At 51.6% G+C, this 22,890-nt stretch overlaps 3 protein-coding genes across 5 annotated transcripts in view; 1 reads left to right on the top strand and 2 right to left on the bottom strand.

Annotated features, from left to right (window-relative positions):
- The window catches only part of Slc25a23 (solute carrier family 25 member 23), a 17,003-nt gene extending 8,886 nt beyond the window's left edge, over positions 1 to 8,117 (bottom strand). The window contains exons 1-8 of one of the 2 annotated variants that reach the window (XM_021149900.1): positions 7,767 to 8,116; positions 6,350 to 6,476; positions 4,973 to 5,060; positions 3,670 to 3,781; positions 1,792 to 1,950; positions 1,557 to 1,709; positions 1,257 to 1,364; positions 633 to 800 (exon numbers count right to left, since the gene is read on the bottom strand). In XM_021149900.1, coding sequence (XP_021005559.1) covers positions 633 to 800; positions 1,257 to 1,364; positions 1,557 to 1,709; positions 1,792 to 1,950; positions 3,670 to 3,781; positions 4,973 to 5,060; positions 6,350 to 6,476; positions 7,767 to 7,919 — 1,068 coding nt within the window. In that variant the 5' untranslated portion in view covers positions 7,920 to 8,116. Of the gene's footprint in view, positions 1 to 632; positions 801 to 1,256; positions 1,365 to 1,556; positions 1,710 to 1,791; positions 1,951 to 3,669; positions 3,782 to 4,972; positions 5,061 to 6,349; positions 6,477 to 7,766 lie in introns of both variants that reach the window. The other variant, XM_021149901.2, reaches the window with a different exon arrangement.
- Positions 8,118 to 8,981: 864 nt separating this feature from the next.
- Crb3 (crumbs cell polarity complex component 3) lies at positions 8,982 to 16,403 on the top strand. Of its 2 annotated transcripts, XM_021149911.2 has the most exons (6): positions 8,982 to 9,043; positions 10,385 to 10,472; positions 10,836 to 11,007; positions 11,866 to 11,927; positions 13,356 to 13,499; positions 13,875 to 16,403. In XM_021149911.2, exons 3-6 carry the CDS (start codon positions 10,935 to 10,937, stop codon positions 13,947 to 13,949), a joined length of 354 nt encoding a protein of 117 aa, XP_021005570.1. In that variant the 5' UTR covers positions 8,982 to 9,043; positions 10,385 to 10,472; positions 10,836 to 10,934; the 3' UTR covers positions 13,950 to 16,403. The 2 variants fall into 2 exon arrangements, with proteins under 2 accessions (XP_021005570.1, XP_021005569.1); XM_021149910.2 differs by lacking the exons at positions 8,982 to 9,043; positions 10,385 to 10,472 and adding an exon at positions 10,475 to 10,617.
- Dennd1c (DENN domain containing 1C) overlaps positions 14,353 to 22,890 on the bottom strand; it is a 12,218-nt gene continuing 3,680 nt past the window's right edge. The window contains exons 6-24 of the mRNA XM_021149898.2: positions 22,667 to 22,736; positions 22,448 to 22,528; positions 22,288 to 22,353; positions 22,148 to 22,201; positions 21,947 to 22,057; positions 20,524 to 20,624; positions 20,195 to 20,240; positions 19,988 to 20,089; positions 19,779 to 19,904; positions 19,176 to 19,280; positions 18,796 to 18,889; positions 18,675 to 18,715; positions 18,368 to 18,439; positions 16,183 to 16,215; positions 16,055 to 16,099; positions 15,859 to 15,966; positions 15,309 to 15,376; positions 14,995 to 15,202; positions 14,353 to 14,903 (exon numbers count right to left, since the gene is read on the bottom strand). Of these exons, the coding sequence (XP_021005557.1) occupies positions 14,373 to 14,903; positions 14,995 to 15,202; positions 15,309 to 15,376; positions 15,859 to 15,966; positions 16,055 to 16,099; positions 16,183 to 16,215; positions 18,368 to 18,439; positions 18,675 to 18,715; positions 18,796 to 18,889; positions 19,176 to 19,280; positions 19,779 to 19,904; positions 19,988 to 20,089; positions 20,195 to 20,240; positions 20,524 to 20,624; positions 21,947 to 22,057; positions 22,148 to 22,201; positions 22,288 to 22,353; positions 22,448 to 22,528; positions 22,667 to 22,736 (2,062 nt within the window). The 3' untranslated portion in view covers positions 14,353 to 14,372. The remainder of the gene's footprint in view (positions 14,904 to 14,994; positions 15,203 to 15,308; positions 15,377 to 15,858; positions 15,967 to 16,054; positions 16,100 to 16,182; positions 16,216 to 18,367; positions 18,440 to 18,674; positions 18,716 to 18,795; positions 18,890 to 19,175; positions 19,281 to 19,778; positions 19,905 to 19,987; positions 20,090 to 20,194; positions 20,241 to 20,523; positions 20,625 to 21,946; positions 22,058 to 22,147; positions 22,202 to 22,287; positions 22,354 to 22,447; positions 22,529 to 22,666; positions 22,737 to 22,890) is intronic.

The raw sequence follows: 22,890 nt of genomic DNA on the forward strand, positions 1-22,890 counted from the left end.
CTCACTTTGTAGACCAGGCTGGCCTCGAACTCAGAAATCCACCTGCCTCTGCCTCCCAAGTGCTGGGATTAAAGGTGTGTGCCATCACTGCCCAGCTCTGAGCCATCTCTTTAGTCCTCATTTTTCTATTTGGTTGTTGCTAATTTCTTAAGGCAGCAATGTTTTTAAAATGTTTTTTTGTTTGTTTGTTTTTTTCAGACAGGGTTTCTCTGTGCAGCCCTGGCTGTCCTGGAACTCACCCTGACCTTGAACTCTGAGATCTTCCTGCCTCTGCCTCCTGAGTGCTAGAATTAAAGGCATGTGCCACCACTGCTACACAAGACAAACCAGGCTATCGTGAAACTGACTACCTAGTGCAGGATGGCCTTGAACCCAGATCCTACTCCAGCTTCTCAAGTCCCATGGCGACAAGCGTGTGCCACCATGTGGAGCCAGAAACAAGGCTTTTGCAACACTGAGTGATGGGAGACACAGGCTTGATATCTGGAGGGCCTTCCCAGGGTTCCAAGACCCAACATAGTTTTCAAGCCCATGATTGCCCATCCAAGTTACAAGAAGTCTACTCAACTAGCAAGGGGTGACCTAGGCCAGATCCCAGAAGGAGAGGGGAGGGAGGGTGGTTATCCACAGACCTCGTAGACAGCTAGGTCGATTCCCGCATAGGGGATGATGCCCAGCACATTAGGCAGGTAGCCACGGTAGAAGGCGCGGGGCCCTTCACGTTCTAAGATCCGCCTTGCACAGTCCAGGAGCCCCTTGTACTGGCCGGTTCTGCGTAGAGTCAGCCGAGTCTTTAGTACCTGGGTGAGAACTCTGTTAACCACTTGAAAATTGCTTTCAGAATCACCACACCCAGGAGTGACATCACCTAGAAGTGGCTATTCCTGAAAGCAGATGTGCTAAGAGCCCAGGTGGGGCTGAGTGGGTAGAATGCCCACCTAGGGTGTAGAGAACCCTGGGTTCTATCCCCAGCACCACATAAACCAGGTGTGGTAGGTCACTGCCTGCCATCCTCGATCTCGGCAGGCATAAAATGGCCAGTTTCTATGAATACTGTGCAAACAGTTCTAACCAAGTCCCGAGGAGTTACAGCTCAAATCGAGATACCCAGACAAGCTAGACTGGAAATGGCTTTCAGTCCCAAGTCAGGCAGTTGGGGTTACAGTTAGCTCTACACACAGTGTAGAGTGGGCAATAAAAGAGTATAAGACACCTACCCTCCCGTGCTGGATCTTCCTCCAGCCCCTCCTTCTCACCTCCATGGGGTATATGATGGTTTGAGCTGTGGCCCCGGCCAGGGAACCAGCCACGAAGCGCTCCTGAACGTGCAGTGTCTCCTGTTGCCCCCGGATGGCCCGCTTGATCTGAGGGTGAAACATGGCTGTGGGACTGGGTACCTGGGAACCTTGGGGTCCTTGCATTCCAACATTCTCTGCTTGCCACAGTGCTGACCAGCAGGAGGCGTGGTGCTGGGGACCGCAAGTTAAGCCCACAAGCCCTTGTGTTTACTGTCTGCTTTTCAAAGCTGAATACCCTCTCTTCTGGACCTGTCCTACCTGTTCATAAGCCATGAATTTGATGGCAGACTCAGGGGCTATCTTGAGCACGTTGATGCCGTTGCCCCGCCAGAGGGACAAGACTCCCCCTTCTTGAATCATGTTTCTCAGGCCCCCTAGAATGTTGAGTCGGTTGGACTTTGAGGCATGGACCTGAGGGGAGAGAAGGTGGCTTTGCGGTGCCCTCCTAGGTCTCGGCCTAGATGATGGGGTGGGTCCCTTCAGGTCCTCTCACCTGCATGAATACCTTGAGTCGGTCCAGAGGAGCTGTGCCTGTCCGTGACACAGCGCCAGCCACTGCACCAGCCACCAGCTGTTTCCACCACATTCCTGTAAGTTTCTCTTGCTTGGAGAACTCATCGGGCACCGTCAGGCATTCACCGATGTCCAGGACCTGAGAACAGGGGCTGTGGATGTCATGTTCCAGCAGAGGTGGGGGATGTGCCTGGGCCCTAACTGCAGAAGTCTCCTACTGAAGAATCTACCAGATCCCACCACAAGATCCATTGATTCCACCAAAAGAGCCGCTGAGTCCTTCGAAAGGATCTGCTTTCAGTCAACTCCGCTATGGAGGGCCCTCCCTTAGAAATCCTCCCGCAAGAGTCTTCTCCAAAAAGTCTTCCTCTAGAAGTACTCTCCTAGGAGTCCTCCCCAAGGGATAGACTCCCTTCTAGAGTCCAGCAATAGATTTCCCAACAGTGGATTTTTGGGGGTGAACATCTCTGGATCTCCCGAGAGGATTGTAGTATGGCTTTTTCCTCTAGCATGAACATCATCACCCTGTGCCATTTTGAGTCAGCTATTACCGTGGCCTGGTAGCCATGGCAACAAACTGAGCAGAACAATCTGGTGATAACTGGGTCTATGGTAATGGCACTCTTTTTTTTTTTTTTTTTTTTTTTGTGGAGGAGACGGTTTATTCAGCTTACACTTCCACATTGCTATTCATCACCAAAGGAAGTCAGGACAGAAACTCACACAGGGCAGGAACTTGGAGGCAGGAGCTGATGCAGAGGCCATGGAGGGGTGCTGCTTACTGGCTTGCTTCCCCTAGTTTGCTCAGTTTGCTTTATTAAAGAACTCAGGACTATCAGCCCAGGGATAGCAGCACCCACAATGGACCCTTCCAACTTGACCACTAGTTGAGAAAGTGCCTTACAGCTGGATCTCATAGAGGCATTTCCTCAAAGCAGTCTCCTTTCCCCGTGATAACTCCAGCTTGTGTTAAGTTGACACACAAAACCATCCAGTAGGGATGGCCGGTAATGGCACTCTTGATACCCACTAGGGTGTGAGAGATGGGGGCCCAGGATGTATCCTGGAAGTCTACTCAGTGTCCCAGCCCAGAACACTAACAAGGAAGCAGAAGGCTAACAAAGATTCCATGCTGCAGATTTCACCAGGTCACCAACCAGGATGGGGTGGGACTCAGCAGTGCTGCAGCTGTTTAGGGTACCCCAGGTCCTGTAAGTGACCCCTCACTGTGCTCTGCAATTAAGCTGAAGAAACTCACGGGCTCACCACGTGGGACCTTGGCGAGATCCTCACTTTGGTCTGTTGTTACCTAACCTGGAGTAAATCGATGCTTACTGACATCTCCCCAGAAAAAGCAAACACAACAAGGACCATGTCCAATCCCACAGATTGATCTGCCAGACACCACAAGATCCTTAGTGATTCCCACCTTGGTGCAAGAGCTGACCTCCCTCCCCATTCCCATGGACTCTTTCCATCTTTAACATACAGTGTCTGTTTGTATCTTTCCATCAGCCCCAGGAGCCTTGGAGCAGATGATGAGCACCTGGTACCTGGCAGTTATGTGGGTCAAGTGTGGGAATGCCATTTGGTGTATTTTCTTCCCCCTAACCACGATTCCTACTAGAGCTGTCCCTGGAGTCTAAGCAAGACCAAAAGGTTCTGAGCAGATAGCAGAAGTGTCCATCAGTGGTTACCAGGCGCCTGAACCCCAGATGGAACAATAAAGGCACAAAACTTCATTGAAAGAGTACCCCCCCCAGACACTGACAACACCTTTAGGGTCTTGGCCCAGAACTCCTGAGCCCTGGGGAGAAGCTGGAGCTAGCCCCTACCCTGTAGGTAGCCCCCAACTTACTGTAGAATGCTTCCAGAAATACAGGACATCCTCCACGTTCTCCAGAGAGTGCAGCAGAAAGTGGTCTCGCCATTCCTGCCAATCAATGGTCATGGTGCCATCGCGGTCCATGCTAGAGGTAGGGTTGGCACAGGTTCAGTGGTCTGGGCTGGAGGAGATGGGTGCCGCTAGCGTTCATGGGTTTGGGGAGCACAGAATTCGCTGCCATTCTATAGCACTGGCATATCTGAGATAGGGTCTCACTCTAAAGTCCAGTCTGGTTTGGAATTCTCAGCACCCCTTCTGCCTTAGTACTTGAGTGCTACGACATGCCCATGACAGTTTGGGGCGGAGCAGGGTCTTACTCTGGAGACCAGGTTGGCCTCGAACTCATGGCAGTCCTTCTACATAGCTTTCCATGTGCTACCTGGCTAAAGCGCTTTACAACATTAAAATATATATTTATTTTAAAGCGTGTGTATGTGATGTGTGTGTGTGGCACGTGAGGCTTCAGGTGTTCAGTCCTCTGAAGCTGTAATTACAGTGGTTGTGAGCCACCTGACTTGGGTGCTAGGACTCAGACTCTGCTAAAAGAATCATACATACTCTTAACGCAGTTTCTCTCTCTAGCCCTGTTTCACCGAGTCAGGCTATTCCTCTATAGCCCAGGCTGGCGCGGGTCTCAGCAATCCTCCCACCTCAGCCTCCTTAGTGCTGGATTATAGAGCTGAACCATCATGTCTAAATGTGGTGTGACTGCCCACATGTGCCATGGCTTGCATGTAGCGGTCAGAGGACAACCTGCTGGGTTGATTCTCACCTTCCAACCTCGTGGGTTTTGGGGATCAAACTGTCTTCATCAGGATTGAGGGGCAAGCGCCCTGACCTACTGCTACATCTTGCTAGCCTCACTTGCCTGGCTTTTGGGGATTTTTTTTTTTTTTTTTTTTGGATCAAGTCTCATTCTGTAGTCCAAGTTGTCCTCAAACTCATGGCAATCCTCCTGCCTTGGCTTCTCAAGTGCTAGAATGACAGGTTGAGGCTTCAGGTACTGTCTAGTCACATTGTTTGGCTGGCTCCCATGTGTAAATCCTTTAGACCAACCCTATGGGGCTAGCTGTATTACCAGTCTTTTTCAGGGCCGGATAGGGTCATCAGTCCACTAGCCTAAGATCTGTTTGACTCCAAAGTCGAACTTTTTATTTCTGCCCTCCCTGTCAACCCAGTCTGGGGCTCAGAGGACAGTGCTATCTGGCAGGATATGGGGTAGGGTAGGGGTGGGGTGGTGGTGAAATTCCAAGGGCCCAAATCTCCAATAACTCACCTGTGTAGGATTTTCTCTGCTTGCTCCAGTGAGATGGAGATACCTAGTGCGCGGAAGCTCTGTTGAATCTCAGAGACATCTATGTGACCTGGAAAAGGGGAGCCCCAGGAGACACCCAATCCATACATAGGCTGGACTGGGAGATCCAGAAGCCCTTGTGTGTGTGTGCTTCTGTGTGCGTGTGGATGAAGAGGCCAGAGGTCGATGGCTGTCTTTCTCCATCTTTCTTTTGAGACAGGGTCTCTTCCTGAACCTGGAGTCCAGTGACTTATCTGGAAGTCTAACCCTAAGATCCACCTCACCACCTCCAGTCTCCACCTCACCGGTGCTGGGTCACAGGTGGGCACCACTATACCTAGCTTTTTTTTTTTTAAGTTTTTTTTTTTTTTTTAGATGTTTACTTATTGTTATACATAAGTACACTGTAGCTGTCTTCAGATACCATAAGAGGGCATCAGATCTCATTATGGGTGGTTGTGAGCCACCATGTGGTTGCTGGGATTTGAACTCACGACCTTTGGAAGAGCAGTCGGTGCTCTTATCCACTGAACCATCTCACCAGCCCCATACCTAGCTTTTTAACACAGGTGCGGGGGTTTGAACTCAAGTCCCTCTCTGACTTGAGTCAGCTCCTCAGCCTCATGGGAGACTCCTCCCACCTCTCCTTTGAGCCAGGGTTTCTCTGTGTAGCCCTGGTGTCCTGAAACTCACTCTGTAGACCAGGCTGGCCTTGAACTCAGACATCTGCCTGCCCCTCTGCCTCCTAAGTGCTGGGATCAAAGTTGTTTCCCACCATGGTAAGGAGACAGGTTCTTATACAGGTTGTGGGGGCTGCTCAGGGTTGAAACTGGGTGATATTGGAGAGTTCTCTATTCCAGGAGTGAATGAGTGAGTTCAGGGGTGATCACAGAGGTACCTATGTTACAAGGGACTAAAGCAATATTTGATCATTATTCATTTTCTTCATCTCCCCCTCTCCAAGGCTGGGCTTACAGGCATGTACCTCTGCATGTTCATGGGGACAAGGGATTGAGCTTAGGAACTTGTGGCTTTGTGGCAACCACGTTACCCCTGATCTAGCTCTCCAACTTTAAGGCAATACTTAAGGAACCCAGAAGATGCTTGGTCAAGGGTCTATCCTTGTATTTGAGGGTCTCTGAACCAACTATACTGTCTGAAAAGAAATGTGTATGGGCAGAGAGAGGGGTCCGACTGCAAAAGGGATAGGAGGTGGGATGGGCCAGTTCAGGCTCAAATCACCTAGTTGCAGCTGAGAACTCCCAAAATAGTCCATGAGTCAGAAGCAGCCCTCCCCATTCCCCCGGTGCTTCGGGTACTAACCCATTTGTCCATTCCCCAGCTTAGAGCCCATCTCACCATCTTGGTTCCGGTCAAGGCTGTGAAACATGAGCAGAAGGCGCTGCTCCCGTTCCTGCAGGTAGCGAGTAAACTCCTCCAGGCTGAGGCCACCATCAGGATCAGCATCCCAGTCAGAGGAGACGCCCTAGCAGAGGAAAAAAGGGGACACAGGGACTCCAGCACACTGCACCCCTACAGGGTGTGTGTGGGAAAGACAACTAGAATATGCCTCATGCCTCAGGAGCTCAGAGCCCCCGTTCCTCATGGAAGGGAGCAGCCCCAGGCCATAACAAGAATCTGCCTCTTGTCTCAGTCCCTAGGCAGACTGAGGACTCTACAGAGTCACAGAGGCAGTTCAAGGTCATAGTACTGGGAAGTGGCGACCTGGGGGCACTTTTTGGTCATTTTTGAGATACCTGTCTCATGTAGCCCAGGCTAGCCTCACATTCTCTGTACTGTAGGACGAGACCTTGAACTCTGATTCTCTCTCATTACCTTGTTTCCCAAACCTGCCCACCCAGCTTTTCCTTATAAAATCCTGTCTCCTTGGCAGTCTTGTTGAGTGTGTGTGTGTGTGTGTGTGTGTGTGTGGTTGTCCTGTTAGAAACAGTCCAGTCCTGGTTCATATAAGGCCCAATAGCCATGGGGCCTCTTTATATTCCTATCTAAAAGTTGGACCTTAGACTCAAGGTCAACAAAAATGCAATAGGTCTGTTTTAGGGAAGGCTAGGGACTCCATGTCCCCTGTCACACGGAGAAAGGGCCAGTTTTTGCTGCTCCCCACTGCCACCTCCCATACTGGAGCTAGAACCTAGGACCTTTGCACATGCCAGGAAAGCACTTTACTGCTAAACTGCACCCCTACCTCAAATTCCTTCCTAGACAGGTCAGACCCCAGTAGAAGCAGAGTGGCCTCAGATGGACTGACTCCCTCCTAGCTGGAGCAGCCTGGGGCAACTGGCCAGGTCCGGGAAAGAGCCGGCTGGCAGCAAATGTAAATAAGAGACTAGGAGAGCTGGCTAGGGGCTCTGTGTGTGCTCCAGCAAGGATGTGAAGTTGTGTTAACTGCAGGTGGGAGCGGGTCACCCCTCGGATTGTGCACAGAGCAGAGGAGGGTTTGGCTCTGGGCCGTGGAGGGGAGAGCGTCCCGCTCTGCAGTCCATCCCCCCAGTAGGCATCCCACAGGGGGTGGGGGAGGGGGCGGGGGGGAGGGGCCGCTGGGTCCTGGCAACCGCAGCCACTGCAGGCCTGGAGCCTTGGCAGCCTTGTTTCGCGACGACGTCAGGCCAGACGCGAGTGGACAGAGGGAAGGGAACCTAGATAGAGGTGGTGGGGTCCAGCCAACAGGTAGCCTGTGGCTGCTGCAGCCGCGGCATTAAGGGGCACCGGTTACGGCGCGGGCGGATCCTGCCGCGGTGGTCGCTGCCCATAGTACCTGCTGTGCACGGTCCGGATCTCCCCTTCCCAGCCTGGCCAGCCCCTGGCGCAACTCGTGCACGTCCACGCGGCCATCCTTGTTGCTGTCTAGTTCCTCGAATAGGCGACCCCAGCGCTGCCGCCGCTCCGCGTCGCCTGAGCCCCCCCGCATGGCGCCCGCCCAGGGGGGAGGGGAGGCCCCGCAGCGACGGCCTCGGCGGGGGCTTTCTGGCTCCCCCTCCCCCCCGGGGTCCCCACAAGGCCAGCTCCCGCGCCCACCCGCACCGCAGCCTCTTCGGTGCGGGGCCGAGCTCCGGCACTTGCTGGAAGTGATAAATGCTAGTCGTCCCCGCCCGCGCCAGAACTTGGTCTCCTCCTCCGACCCGCATTACTTGGGGGAGGGGGCTGGGGGCGGAGCAGGGGGCGTGGGGAAGCATTCTAGGAGGCTCTGGTTTTGCACATCTGACAACGCATTCCTGGGACGGTAGGAGAGGCAACCGTCTTAGTACTCTGCTTGCCTCAGTTTACCCTTTTTTCCTTAAATGGTTTTGGTAGGGAATTGTCAGGAATTGGATTCGTAATCTTGTTCATTTACACCTTCCTCTCTAACGGATCCCTTATCAGAAATTCAGGTTTTTGCTTCTCCCAGGACTACGCAAAGAATTCTGAACCAGTTTAAAAGCTTCTTTCGCCCGCCTGCTCTAGTCAGATTCCCCAGTCGATGACAGAAACAGCAGATCAACAAAGAGGTGTGGGCTCCCTCCCCAACACTTCATTCCGCCCGCGCGCCTCCTTTTCTTGGTGACACGCAAGAGAGAGAAACGCAAGGTCAACGAGCGGCGCGGCTGCAAAGTTAAATCCTTATTGGCCAATGCGCCCGAGCTGCGCCGGTCCGCACTACCTAGGCGGGGCTTCCCGGTTGACCCACCGCGGCCTCCTGTCCCGCAGCTCGCAGCCCGCTAGGCGTTCTTAAAGTGGCCGCGCCCCAATTCAGACTCTCTGAAGGCTGCTCTTTGCAGACCTGCCTGGAAAGGGAGTCGCGGACCAGTATCTCCCGCGCCACTAAAGATAACGATCAGGAGGAGGGGCTCTGGAGGCGGGGCCTCAGCCGGCGGCTGTGGTTGCACCTGCTGAAGTCCCGCCCACAAGTTTCGGGTGCAGTTTCTCGTCTCACCGTCAGGGGGAAGGGCGTCCGTCTGACCGCGAGTAATAAATAATAGCTCACATTGAGTGCGTTGCGCATGCCAGAGCCCTTCACTCGCTGCTCAGTACCGAACCTACCCCAAACCCTGTGAGGTAGGTAGGTGGCACTAGCTTTTCCCACGCTACAGTGGAGAAATCAAAAGCTTCAAATCTTAGTCTGGATTCCCATTTAGGGCCAGAGCAGAGATTTAAACAGATTTTAAACCACCACTCCCAGGAAGGGACGACGCCTCTTTTACTTTTTTTTTTTTTTTTTCTTGTTCAAAGACACAGTCTCTCTATGTAGCCACGGAATTTACTATGTAGACCGGGCTGATCTGGAACTCACAGAGCTCCACCTGGGATCTAAGGCGTATGCTACACTACAATGGGTGTTGTATATGTATATAGCCTTGTATGTGCTAGATAAACTAGCCACTGAACTCCAGCTGCAGCTCTATGGCTATTGTTGTTATTGTCCTTTTGAGTTCTCTGGAGCCTAGCTGGCCTTGAATGTGCAGCAGTTCGCCTGCTTCGGAATCCCAGTTGCTGGGAAGGCAATCGCGTGCCATCATATCCGGTTCATGACCACCTTTTTTACCCAAAGATACATCCAGAGGTCATGCGGTCCCCACCCAGGCTGTGCCCATACATGTGTGGTGAACAGGTGAAAGTCCCACCCACCCCCTCTACCAGCTACCAGATGTTTCCATGCATAAGTGTTTTTTTGTGGATGCCGTGGGACATCGCTACTTCTGCGCAGACGCCCCAAATCCATGCTTCCTCACAGACACTTCCCTGGCAGGTGGACCTCATACGGATATTCTTCAGTGTGAACATAAGGCCTTCCGTTAAGCTGGGCAAGATTCTGCACAGGTCTTTGTCCGGGTGTCTTTTTATTTTTTTCTCTACCGCACGGGTTTAATCTAAGCAGGTGTTCTGATTACACGCTGACTACAAGCCTACATGTATCTTTCTACAAAACTAGTCCTGTACAGGTTGGTTGGTTTTTTGATTATGGGATGAAAATGGAACCCAGGGGTCTCAGGCATGCTAAGGAGGAATTCATAGCTGAGTAAGGGGCGATCCAATCACTAAGACATTCTTGGCAGGCGACCTTCACTAGGCCATTTTAGGCGGGGGTTCTGGCCCCGAGCCACGCTCCCAGCCCCTTTTACTTTTGAAATAGGGTTTGCTCAGGCTGGCTTTGAACTTGGGGTCCTCCTGCCTCAGCCTCCAGAATACATTTAGAATACAGGTTAGCATTCCCAGGTCTGACTTCAGGGAATTCTTCAGTGAGTTCTTCAGTGTTTCCCATTGGAGCCCGCCCCTTACAAGTGTGTATCGTTCTGGAGTGTCGCCACGCCCCCCCGGCGGGGTATGCACCCCTGTGCTTACACCTGCTCACTTCCGCCCTCTGCGGTGCTCGGGGTCGCAATGGGGTTCCCGTTACAGGTGCTCCGGCGGCGCGGCCCCGCCCTCTTCGCCCCGCCCCTCTCAGCCAGGCTCAGGTGCACAAGCCGGAAGTGCGCTCTTTGCCCAGGTGGGTGACTAAACTTTCCGGGTCACGTGAGCGGGCGGGGCGGGTGGGATCTGGAGCGACCGGGTGAAGGACGGAGACTCCGGGTTCCAGCTGGGAACCCGGGATTGGGAACCTGAGCGAAGTCCCTCTCAGACGCTGGAGTCAGGTAGGGAGGCAGGGCGCGCAGCCTGTCCTGTCCCCACCTCCTCCTTCTCTTTTCCTGGCCCAAGAATGCGGTCGGGGAGTTAATCTTTAATCTCTGACCCTTGGCGCCGAGGGCGGGGAGCGCACTCCAAGATTGGGTTGCCTGTCGCTGGGCCCCGAGTCTGAGTCCAGCCCCTCACCCTATGCTGCGCCCTCTCCCCCCCCTGGTCTGGTCCCCAGGTCCTGGGTCGCAGGTGCCCTCCTCGACCCAAGATGCGGTAGGAATTGGCGCCTTGGGGAAGTCCTGTCCTTGGCGTCACCAACTCGTCGCCTAAACTCATGGCGACCCCAGGCCTGGGGCTGCTCTTGGCGTTTGGTTTGCCGATGCTGCCCTCCGGCTGGAGCGTAACAGGTAGGTACTGTCCGGGGCAGCGCTCGGGTGGGAGGAGGGTTCCCGGGTTGAACTCAGAAGTGCCGGGCTTTTGCGACCCAGAGAGGGCGACAGGTCTGAGGAATGAGCTTGGAATGTGTTTGGAGACCAAGTTTGAAAGCTTCAGGGCTGAATTTCAAATTAGTTTAGCTGACCTGCGAACTTTTTTTTTTCCAGTTTTTTTTTTTTTTTTTAAACGTTGCTGAGGCTCGAACCAGCGTTTTTCTGAACGCTCCGTACCCGCAGCCTAGAATTCCTGAGTCCTTAAGTCTTGTGGAATTTAGGAGCTGGGGGTTGTTGGGCAGAGCCCAGAGGTGGAGGAGGGGAGGGAGAGCCTGGGCACCTGAGTCTGCATAGTTGAGAGTCTTAAGCAGTCAGGGGGACCTGGAGGGAGCCCAGCTGACAGGGCTGGCCCTCCGTAGGTGTGGACCCAGCCAAACCTTCCCTCAGTCTCTCTAGTTCCAGTTTCGGGAGCCTGGGGGTGGGGGGCCTTGTGAGTCACACACTCCTGGGAAAGGTTGAGCCCCGCCCAGGTCCTTAAGGGTTCTGGGCCAGAGTGATGGTGGAGGGGGACGCGGTTCTGGAAGCCATCTATTCTAATAGGCTAACAATGGTGACTCTGGGTGGCCAGATTATTCCCTGCTGGGTTGAGGGTGGCCAGAGAAACCAGCATCACACCCGAGGGTGGAGTGGGTGGCCTGGCTGTACTTGCTGCCTCAATTTCAGCTGGAGACTTTGGAAGGCGGTTTGCAAGGTCTGACTGAGTGGTGTGTAAGTGATATCTAGTGAAAAAGACCCCAGCATGGACTTTTTTTTTTTTTTTCTCTTTCTGTTCCACAGCACCGGACCCTTTCACAAATAGCACAACTCAACCCCCAGGCGATGAGTCCAACGGGGGCCTGGTGAGTTGGGAAGGTGTAAGAAGGAAGAGCTGGTGTGTGAGACCAGAGTAGTATGGGACAAGTGGAGAGACATTACTATTAAAAGGCCATGTGCACCGGGCGGTGGTGGTGCACGCCTTTAATCCCAGCACTTGGGAGGCAGAAGCAGGTGGATTTCTGAGTTCAAGGTCAGCCAGGTCTACCGGGCTACACAGAGAAACCCTGTCTTGAAAAACAAAACAAATATATATATACACACACACCATATATATATATATATCATATATACATATCATATATATATGTTTAATATATATATGGTTTAGTGTAGCTCAGGCTGGCCTCAAACTTCCTCTGTAGTCAGATGACCTTGGATCTTGGATTCTGGATCCTTCTGCTGGGTTAACATGTGTCCACTATCATGCTGGGTCTATGGGGTGCTAGGAGTCAAACCCAGAGTTTTGTGCACGACAGGCAAGCACTCTACCCACAAAGCCACGCCAGTGGGACTTCTCTGTCCCAGACAGAAGGTAGCAAGCCATCTCTCCATAACAGTGGACAAGAAATTGTGTCTTGCTGGGAGTGGTAACCCATACATTCCAGGAAGAGAGAGAGGCAGGTGGAGTTCAAGGCCAGCCTGTTCTACATAGTGAATTCCAGGCTAGCCAGGGCTACTATGAGACCGTCTCATAACCAAACACAGTGTCTTGCCTGATGGGCATGGTGATACATACATGTCACCCTAGCACTCAGGAGACTGAGACAGGAGGATTGCCACAATTTAAGAACAGCCTGGGGGTGGGGTGGGGGCTGGTGAGATGGCTCAGCAGGTAAGAGCACCCGACTGCTCTTCCAAAGGTCCTTAGTTCAAATCCCAGCAACCACATGGTGGCTCACAACCATCCGTAACAAGATCTGACTCCCTCTTCTGGTGTGTCTGAAGACAGCTACAGTGTACTTACATGTAATAAATAAATAAATCTTTAAAAAAAAAAAAAAACAAAAAAACAGCAGCCTGGGGTATAGATGAGACCATGTGACAATAAAAACTCTGGGTGTGGTGGCACACACCTGTATTCCCAGTACCTGCTTTGTGGAGGAGGAAGAGGAGGAGGAGGAAGGAAGCAAGTTTAGGAGTATTCTTAGCTATATAGTAAGTTCAAGATTATAGGAGACTTTGAACAAACAACACAAAAGACAGGAAAAAAGAAGGAAAACCAAGAGAATTGTATCTGGTCAGAAGCTCGGACACTCATAGTGTGGAAGGGACAGGACAGAGGTACTGGGTACCAGTGCTCGAGGTGCTGAAGGAGGCTGTTTCTCAGTTTGAAAACAGTCCAGAAACCCCACCCAGAAAGCAGACAGGGTGACAGGAGCCCTGGTGGGTGACTTAGGCAGGGTGACTCCATGCAGTTTGGTCACACCTGTCCACTCTCCCTCTCTTTACAGTCTTCAGGGGCTATTGTAGCCATCACTGTGGTCTTTTCCATTCTGGGAGTCGTCCTTCTAGCAGTGGGGCTGTTTCTGCTCATGCGAAAACTTCGGGAAAAGCGGCAGACAGAGGGCACCTACCGGCCCAGCAGTGAGGAGCAGGTGGGTGCCCGTGCTCCACCACCCCCCAACCTCAAGCTGCCCCCGGAGGAGCGGCTCATCTGAACACAGGGGTGTCGGCCAATAGGCCATCATCACTACCAACGCCTGGGACTGCCTTGGCACGCCCTACCACACAGCAGCCACCTCGGAGACGCGCCAGCCTCCAGTGACTCAGGAGGACTTGGGTTGGGAACTCTGGGGCATCTAGCTGGTGGGCTATGCAGCATTGCTACCTCTGCTTGGCTCTGCATGAAACTGGGGGTGCTGGGGCCAGGGGAGGCCTTACTGCCTCACCATTTACCTCATAGGACCTTGCCTCTGCTATGTCTCCTACTGTGACTGCAGGCCCAACAAACCTCCTGTCCTTTCTTTCAGTTTTCCCACGCAGCAGCTGAGGCCCGGGCCCCCCAGGACTCCAAGGAGCCAGTGCGGGGCTGCCTGCCCATCTAGCTCCTCCCCTCCTTCCCTGTCATCCATCTTCCCTTCCTTGCTGTGTGACCCTGTGGGAAGGCAACGCCCTCTTTGGGCAATCAGACTCACCCAATGCTTAAGAATAGAAGGGAAGAAAGTTCTTCAAAGACCTTGACTTTGAAGGCAAGCAGGATGGGACTGCTCACTTTTTATATATTTATATGAAATTGATAGGGACAATAAAGGTTTTTTGTTTTTGTGGTATGAGATAAAGATTTTAGCTGTAAGCTCTTTGGGGTCCTTATGGGCTGGAAGTTGGGATAAGAGCCTTCAGATGAACCTTAAAGATGCTTAGAGGTCACTTGGAGTGGTGGATGAGGTAGGTTTCAGAAAGCCCCAGATAAATTTATCAAGGAAAAGAAATTCAGCTTTATTAGTTGGGAACCCCTCACACTCCTGATCTTAGTTTTCGAAACACTTCTTCAGATCAGCAACTCGAGGTTGCTTGTCCTGTGGCCTTTGCTGCGTGCTTACATGAGAGACATAAGTGGGGGCTCCCAGCTCCTCGAGGGATTGTACACAAGCCTGGCCCAGGAGGACCTGGGGAGGCTGGTTTCTGGGGTTCTCTGCAGAATGGGAGCACGAGGGAGACGAAATGGATTGTAATCTTTGGACAGCATCAGAGTTGGGCTCTGTGGAGACAAGAAGCTGGGGGCTTTCTGGAGGACTGTACCTAGTGGGGACTCTGAGGAGCTTGGGGCAAGGGCTTTGTGAGGGTCTAGGATCCAGCTTGCTGAGAGAGGGCCTGGGGTCCCCATGGCTTGGGGGGCTCTGCTGAAATGGCTGAGAACAGGAGTTCTTTGAGTAGCTTACAACCTCTGAAAATGGGGTGTCTTGCAGAAGTGACAGGTCACCAGGTAGGGACCAAGGCTGAGGATCCAGGGATCTCTTGTCTTCTTCCAGTTGCCATGGTAACCCCACTGGGATGTCAGGCTGGGCAGAACAGGATGGAGGGTATGGTTGATGTCAGAAAGGGGAAGAAACTGACAGGTGGGGAGGGGGGTAGTGGGGAGGGGGTTCTCACCAGGCAGGAGCAGCTCTCTGATGTCCCTCGCTGACAGCAGTCTAAGCTCTGGCTGGCCCTCTGCAGGTCGCCACTCTTGGTTTCCACATTCAGACTGTCTAGAATCTCACTCAGTAGATCCAGCTCTTCTCCAGACCCCAGAAAGCTGCCATCTAGAGTATCCTCTGCCCAGGGGTTCTGAGTGTCCCCAGGGCTCAAGGTGGGGCTCCTGGATTGAGGATTGACATCCTGGGCTTTGTCTCCAGATTCTAGAAGACACCCCTCATCAGTTGTGATCCTTGCACCTCTCAACTTTGATCTGCTTCAATTCTTACCTCTCCCGCAGGGGTTCAGAAGGTCCCTCTTCAGTCTTGAGTCTCCTGCTAGGGCGGAGGGGCCTGTTCTGAAAAAGATAAAGGGAGGAAGAAATGGGAGGAGCCCCAGGAGCTTTTGAATCCAGAGCTGGGGCTTTCCAGCTTGAATTGGAAAGCGCATTGGACATGCCACTGCATTCGAGCCTGAGGCAGGAGGATCGTTGCAAGTTCAAGTCCTGGCTGATTCCTCTAAAAACAAAACAAAGGCTGGGGTGGATCTCTGAGTTTTAGACCAGTTGGTCTAAAATACAAAAAAGCCCCCAACCAAAGGGGTTGGGAGAATGTAACTGGGTTAGTACAGGTCTTGCCTCTCGTTCACAGTGCCCTGGGTTTAATCCCCAGCACCATTTAAGCTGGGTATGGTGGATCAGGAGTTCAAACCCATCTTTGGCTGTATAGTGAGTGAACTACATGTGAACTTCCACAAAGGGAGATAGTTTGGTGAACACTGGGGACAGATGCAGGATTCGGGAAGAACCTGATATGTGTGGTGGACGGTGGGCATCCTCACCTGTCCAAAGTGCTGGCTAATAGGCAGGCGCTGTTGTAGGCGATCGGAGCGGCTGGTGAGGCTTGGGGTTCTCAGGGAGCCCCCCCTCTGCAGGCCAGAGTCTCCATCCTGTGAAGGGATGCACGTGTGGGCTGGGGTCCCACCTCCACTCCCCTGAATTATCTGTGGGTGGGAAATTCACCCTGGGTGGTCTTACCTTAATCGTGAGCAGGTTCTGCATACCCTTCAAGCCACTCTTTGCCTGGGTGATGACCCGACACAGTATTAGACACAAGTGTTTTCTACCCCCATTCCACCTTTGTATCTTCCAAGCTATGTTTATACCTTTGATGCACAATATTCCTGGAGGGAGTCACCCTGCCATAAACCAAAGGTTTGACCAGTGTATATAGGATTAAAATCAAATGGACAGATCTGAAATGTAAAGGCTGGTCTGAAAGAATATTTGAGCTCCAGACCTCCCTCTCCCCACCCCACCCCACCCCAAAACAATTAAGAATGGAAGCTAAGTAACAAAAGGTAATTGATGGATCTTGGCTGTCGGAGTTCGTGTGTGTGTGTGTTTAATTTTATTTATGTATTTGGGGAGAGGGAACATTCGTCATGGCACTGGTGTGGGGGGCAGAGTACAACGTGGGGAGTCAGTTCTCATGCAGATTCTAGGGATCAAAATCTTGTCAAGTTTGACAGCAAGAATCTTCTTCTTTTGAGGCAAGGTTTCTCTGTGTAGTCCTGGCTGTCCTGGAACTCACTCTGTAGACCAGGCTGGCCTCGAACTCAGAAATCTGCCTGCCTCTGCCTCCCAAGTGCTGGGATTAAAGGTGTGCGCCACCACTGCCTGGTTTAGCAAGAAACATCTTGTGTTTGCAGTGATTGCTGCTCTTGCAGAGAGCTCAGGTTCATGCCACAGCACCCATATCTGTAGTGACAGTTCTGGAACTTTGGTTTCTTTAAAAACACAGAAATATAAGTGTTTTCATTTTAATCCCAGGTGTGGGGATATAAGGCTGTTCTCGGCCGCTGACCATGATTTGCCTTGTGCTCTAGTGGAGGCATGCCAGCTGCAGATAGGTTCTGTGAGTGTGTGCTAGCTGTAATTCTGGGAGCCTTTCAGAGGTTATATATAAATGCTAGGGGCCTGAGAGGCAGGGGTTGGTGGTCATTCAGCGGGGTTGGGGTAGGGTACGTTGGTTACAGTTTGTAAATAGTCATTCTCCAAGAAAAAAACAAAAGGAAAGAAATTAGATTCAAGAATCTTTCTCTCTTCCCTTTACCCTTTCTCTCCTGTCTAGTGGTAGGGGGTGAAACCTGGGGTAGAATAAAGGGTGTGGAAAAGATCCCACAAAGTAGCAAAGACCAGTTATACATATCAGGTTGGTCACAACTGCCATAATCTACATACAGTTCTGCGGGATCCAATACCCTCTTCTGACCTCTACACACATGGTGCCTGTACAAGCAGGCCAGTAGGCACATCTACTCATACAACACACAGACACACACACACACACTAAGAAGAGAAAATGGCAGGGCAGTGGTGGCACACGCCTTTAATCCCAGCACTTGGGAGGCAGAGGCAGGCGGATTTCTGAGTTTGAGGCCAGTTTGGTCTATAAAGTGAGTTCCAGGACAGCCAGGACTACACAGAGAAACCCTGTCTCGAAAAACCAAAACAAACAAACAAAAATATAAGAAAATGGCAAATGAAAATAGCATAGAAAAAGTTGTTAATATTTTAAGTGGATATTTAAGGCCTGTTGTGAATACTCAAGACATAATCTCTGTTAGGCTGGAGAGAAGGATCAGTCAGTTAAATTCCTTCCTTCCACAGAAAAAGTTGGGGGTGATATGTGCCTGTAACCTTAGAGTTGGGAGAGGAAGATCCCTGAGCACTAGCCAACCAGGCTAGCCTAGTTAGTGAGTTCCAAAAGACTGGGTGAAGGTGATTTCGCTAAGCCTGACAAGTTCGTTTGATTTCCATGTTTGGGACACACGTGGTTGAAGACACAACCAACTTTTTTGTTGTTTTTCAAGACAGGTTTCTGTGTGTAGCCCAGGCTGGAAATCTGCCTGCCACTGCCTCCCAAGTGCTGGGATTAAAGACATGAACAATCAACTTCTATAAGTTGTCATCTGACCTCCACACATGCACCCTTGGGGCAAACACATTACGAAAACAAATAAATGTATTCCCCTCTCCCAAAACCCTCCAAAATTACTGCATATGGTGCGGAACAATTCCAACGTTCAAGAGGCAGAGGCAGGTGCATTTCTGAGTTCAAAACCAACCAACCAGGGCCACATACAAAGCCTACCTCTCTCAAAAACAAAACAAAACAAAAAACCCCAAGGTGGATAGTACATAGCAATGCCAACCCCTGGCTTCTGCATGCACAGGCACACGTGTGCACACATGTGCATATAACAGAGACTCTCCCTATGTCCCTTTCCTGTGGTCACTCCAGCCACTGTGAGCCACAGGGTTCCAATCTCACCGTTCAGTACTCACCGATCGGTACATGTTCCTGACAGCTGGTTGGGTTTTTGTCTTCATTGAATGCAGAAGGGCATCGCTACCTTTCTGTAAGGGGTTGCGTGAAAAAACACCAAATAAGAGAAACTTGGGCCCCTGAGGTTGCCAGGTCCGGACCCCACACCTCACTTCCCACCTCAGGTTGCCTTTTGCTGGGCAGCCTCCTTCCTCTCTGTGCCTCCAGTTTTAACTAAGCCCCTTCTCGGGGGGGGGGGGGGGGGCTGTGGTAAACGGTGAGGTGATGAAGTTGGTTATAAACAGGAACAGGGATTGATTTTATTACCTTAAGACTATCTACCCAGAGCTGGTAAGACCGAAGGGTGCCTGGAAGGAAGGGAGAGAGTTGTGGTTACTAAGGCAGCCTAAGCTTGGGGAACCGACCAGGTGAGAGCCTTGGGGCTCACCTGAGGAAGCTCCGCGGCAGGCAATGATCTCTTGCTCAAATTGGTCTGAGAAGCCTTCCCCAGCATTGAGTTTTTCCAGTCGGGATTCGATGAACTTGGGGTAGAGAGAGAGGGTCGGACTCAAGTACTTGCTGTTCCCTAAAGACTTAGAATTCAGCCTTGCTAGCCCCCCCCCCCCCCAAATCAGGAAACCATTCTAGAAACCAGGCATCCAATTTGGCCCTACCCCCAGGGACCCGCAGCCCATCCTTAGTCTCACTTTAGGCCCCGCCCCCAGGGACTAGCCGCCTATCCCTTATTCTTCATTTTAGGCGCCGCCCCCAGGAACTAGTATCCTATCCCTTATTCTTCATTTTCGGCCCCGCCCCCAGTGCACTCACCTGCTTGAACAGCTGCAAGTGTACCGCCTTTTTGTGGAATGCCTGCAGGGGTGCCCCGGGCTTCTGAGCCAAAAAAGCTTCCTCACTGAAGGTCACTGGCTGACCCTGGAAGAAGGATTCCTTCCGGAGTTCCCTGGGGGCTCTCCTTTCTCCTATCATCTTTCTTCCAAATTCATAGCTACCCAGCAAGCACTAATTCGGTGCCTACCGTGTACCTGATCCTGTGCAGGACCTCATGGAACAGCTCATCCTCATCTATAATGTGGCTGTCAGCATTAAATAATGTTGATAGTGTAAGCGGCTGCTGTAGGGAGATTGCTACTGGTTACATAATAAGCTCGAGGGCAGCCTGGGCTACAAAGAGCCAGTCTCAAGAAAAAAAAAATCAGGAGGTTCAGACTCAAAACACATTATTAATTATTATTATTATTATTATGGTTTTTCGAGACAAGGTTTCTCTGTGTAGCCTTGGCTGTTCTGGAACTCACTCTGTAGACCAGGTTGGCCTCTGCCACCACTGCCTGGCCCACTAAGTGTTCTCAATGTTGTGATTTATCCCTGAAAGGCCTGTCCCTAGGCATCTCTCCTCTTCCATCTACTCACCGGGATGCAGACAAGGGCATCACGGTACCCTCCAAATAGCAGGGCCTGCACTTTGAGGAAGAGACGGGACACCCCTTCCCCAGGGCTCAGTGCAACCTTCCTTAGCCGAAGCCTCAGCAGGGATACCTGAGGACACAGGGGAGACCCCTAGTTGGGCAGAGTTGGAGGCTCCATCTTGAGGAGTAAGGGTGGGAGGTGATGGCACTGACCACATCTGGTGGCAGAGCTTGCACATCGTCAAAGGGTGTCTCCAGGGTGTTAGAGTCTGCATTCAACACCACAACATCTTCCAGCGCTTTTTCTCGGATTCTCTGCAGGAGACAAACACGAGCCCCATACAGAGGCAGGACGCTGAGTAACTGGAGGGAGAGGGAATCCCTCTCCAGGCTTCAGCCTTGGGGTATTTCAGCGTTTACCTCTGCAAGACTGCCATGGACTCCGATGAGGTAGGGCATGGGCGCACTGTGGAGAGGACACAGACTGGAGAGGCAGATGCATATCTCAAACCCCCAAGCCTTTCAACTCTGCCTGTTTTATGTAGCCCAGGCTACCCTGGGACTCTTGATTTTCTTTTTTGACTTTTTCTGGTAGGGACTCATTGTAGACCAGGCTGGCCTGGGACATAAAGAGAGCCTCCTGCCTCTTGTCTCACACGTGCTAAGATTGCTAAGATTAAAAGGCTAGCAACTCTCCAGGCTTTTCCCATTGCCTACCCTTCCTCATTCCCCACCTCCTCTTTTCTCACCAGCAGTAGTCCAGTAGGTGTGGGGGTAGAGTCGGGATCAAAACGTGCTCCCAGCGCATGGGGTAGAGCAGGGCACAGGATGCGTGAACACAGGCTGTCAGCTGGGGAGTGAGAAGGACAGACATAGTGGGTTCAGACTCCGCACCTCAGGGTCCGGAATTGCTGAGAGGGGCAATGAGCTGGGAGCTTAGACCTCCCTGATCAGTCTCCAACGGGGAACTGGGTGGCATTCAGATCCCCGTAGGAAGGAAGTGGAGACCAGGATTTGGGCCAGTTACAGCTCTATGTGCTCAGATAAAAAAAAATAACTCTGAACTTTGTGTGGTGGCTCTGATCTGTAACCCCAGCACTCCGGAGGCAGAGGCAGGCAGATCTCTGAGTTCAAGGCCAGCCTGGTCTACAGAGTGAGTTCCAGGACAGGCAGGGCAACACAGAGAAACCCTGTCTTGAAGCCACACCAAACCAAACCAAAACCAAAACAGCCAACCACACAGAAACACACTTGAGTACCAGGAGAGATCGCTCAGTGGTTATAGCATTGGCTGCTCTTGTACAGGTTCTGGGTTCAGCTTTAAGCAACAACATGGTGGCTCACAGCTGCTTAAACTCTAGCTCCAGGGGATCTTTTCTTTGGGCACCCACATATAGATATACACATTAAAAAAAACCTTTATACCATGCAACACAAAAGTGGAGCTAGAAATTAAAAAAATAAAATTGCGTTTATTTATTTGTGAGTGAGTTTGTGTGTGTGTGTACGCTCACTTGTGCAGATCTGAAGAACAACATGTAGGAGTGAGGGCTGTCTTTCCACCGTGTATGCCCTGGATATTGAACTGAGCTCCTCAAAATTTGGCTATAGGTACCTTGGTTCACTGAGCCATCTCATTGGCCCTAGAATCTTTAAAAATGTATTTTCCTTATCTATCTATCTATCTATCTATCTATCTATCTATCTATCTATCTATCTATCTATCTATCTATCTATCTGTTATTCATTCACTAAGACCTGGTGGGTCTTATGTATCAGGCTGGCCTCAAACTAGGTATCTCAGGGTGACCTCCCTGAATTTCTGATCCTGCCTTAGGCTGTCAGTGCTGGGATTCCAGGTGTGCATCACCAATATGTTTGCCAGGGCCTGGTTTATGCCAGGTTGGGAATGGAACCAGGGCCTCATGCTTGCTAGGCGAGTGCTTTACTCACTGAGCTAAGTCCCTGGCTGGAAAGTTTAACATTCTCTTCCAGAGGGGCAGAGCTAGACCAGGTCTGGTACTCAGTGGACGGGCCTGTACTAGATTGTGCTACCAATAAATAAATTGGAGCCATTGGGCAACCTCCTCAGATTGTTCCCACAGGGGTGGGACTGAGCAAAAAAAGGGTTTAATTGTGTCCCTTCCCCCGGGAGAAGTGGTCCCGCCTCACAGTGCTGAGCTTGCTGGCAGTGAGCAAGACCCTCCTCTCAGCTAGCAGCGCCGCGAAGAGCCCCACGATGTTCTCATCTGTCACAGCGACCACCAGCTCAGTGAGGTTCCTCTGAGGGATAGAGAGGCACAGTAGCTGGGGGTGGGGCAGGTAGCTAAGGTTTGCTGTCCCACCCACCTTTTGTAGTTCCTCCTTACTCACATTCTCAGGAATAGATGGCAGGCCGGCAGCATCTGGAGCCACAAAACAAGAAAGCTAGTGGGGAGATGGGGGATGGTTCAGTCTGCGTGAGTGGCAGTGACCTCCGCTCTGGCCTGAGGGACCTCAGCTCTACTACTCACCAGCTTGCTATTCCCCAGGGCAGGAGGCAAGATTCCACATTTGCTCTGGACAGTGATGCTGCTGTCCTGTGGGACGGGAGTAACTGTGTGGTTTCCCAGGTTGGCTCACAGCCTTCATGGCCAATCAGAAGCCAGCGCCAAAGACCTGGGAGCTACTCACCATCTCTGATCTTCCTGAAAACCGGGGTCCAAGAAGTGGGTGTTGCTGTAGGTTTTGTAGGAGTTCTTCAGCCTCGGCGACCTGAGGAACTCGGAAAGAGTTAGTACTGGAGGGACCATTTGGGATTCTGAGGGTCTCCCTCTGAATGAGGTGAGACCTGGCACACTAGAGAGGTGATGGAAAGGCTGGGGTGGGGACTGAAGGTGGGGCTGCTCTCACTTGGTTCTGGGCTAGAAGGTCCCCCACGTTATTGAGAATCTTGTAGAACACTTCAAACCAGGGAAAGTGGCTGGAGAGAGAGAAGGGTAAGGGTCACAGTCTAGAAAGTACTTCTAAGGGATTTGATACTTTTACACATTTATTGTTTGAGAACTTTGTGCATGCCGACTATGTGCTTTCATGTATGCATACTATGTGCTTTGATCAAATCTATCTCCATATCC

Source organism: Mus caroli, chromosome 17, assembly GCF_900094665.2.
Source record: "Mus caroli chromosome 17, CAROLI_EIJ_v1.1, whole genome shotgun sequence".
In the NCBI taxonomy this organism is placed as follows: Eukaryota; Metazoa; Chordata; class Mammalia; order Rodentia; family Muridae; genus Mus; species Mus caroli.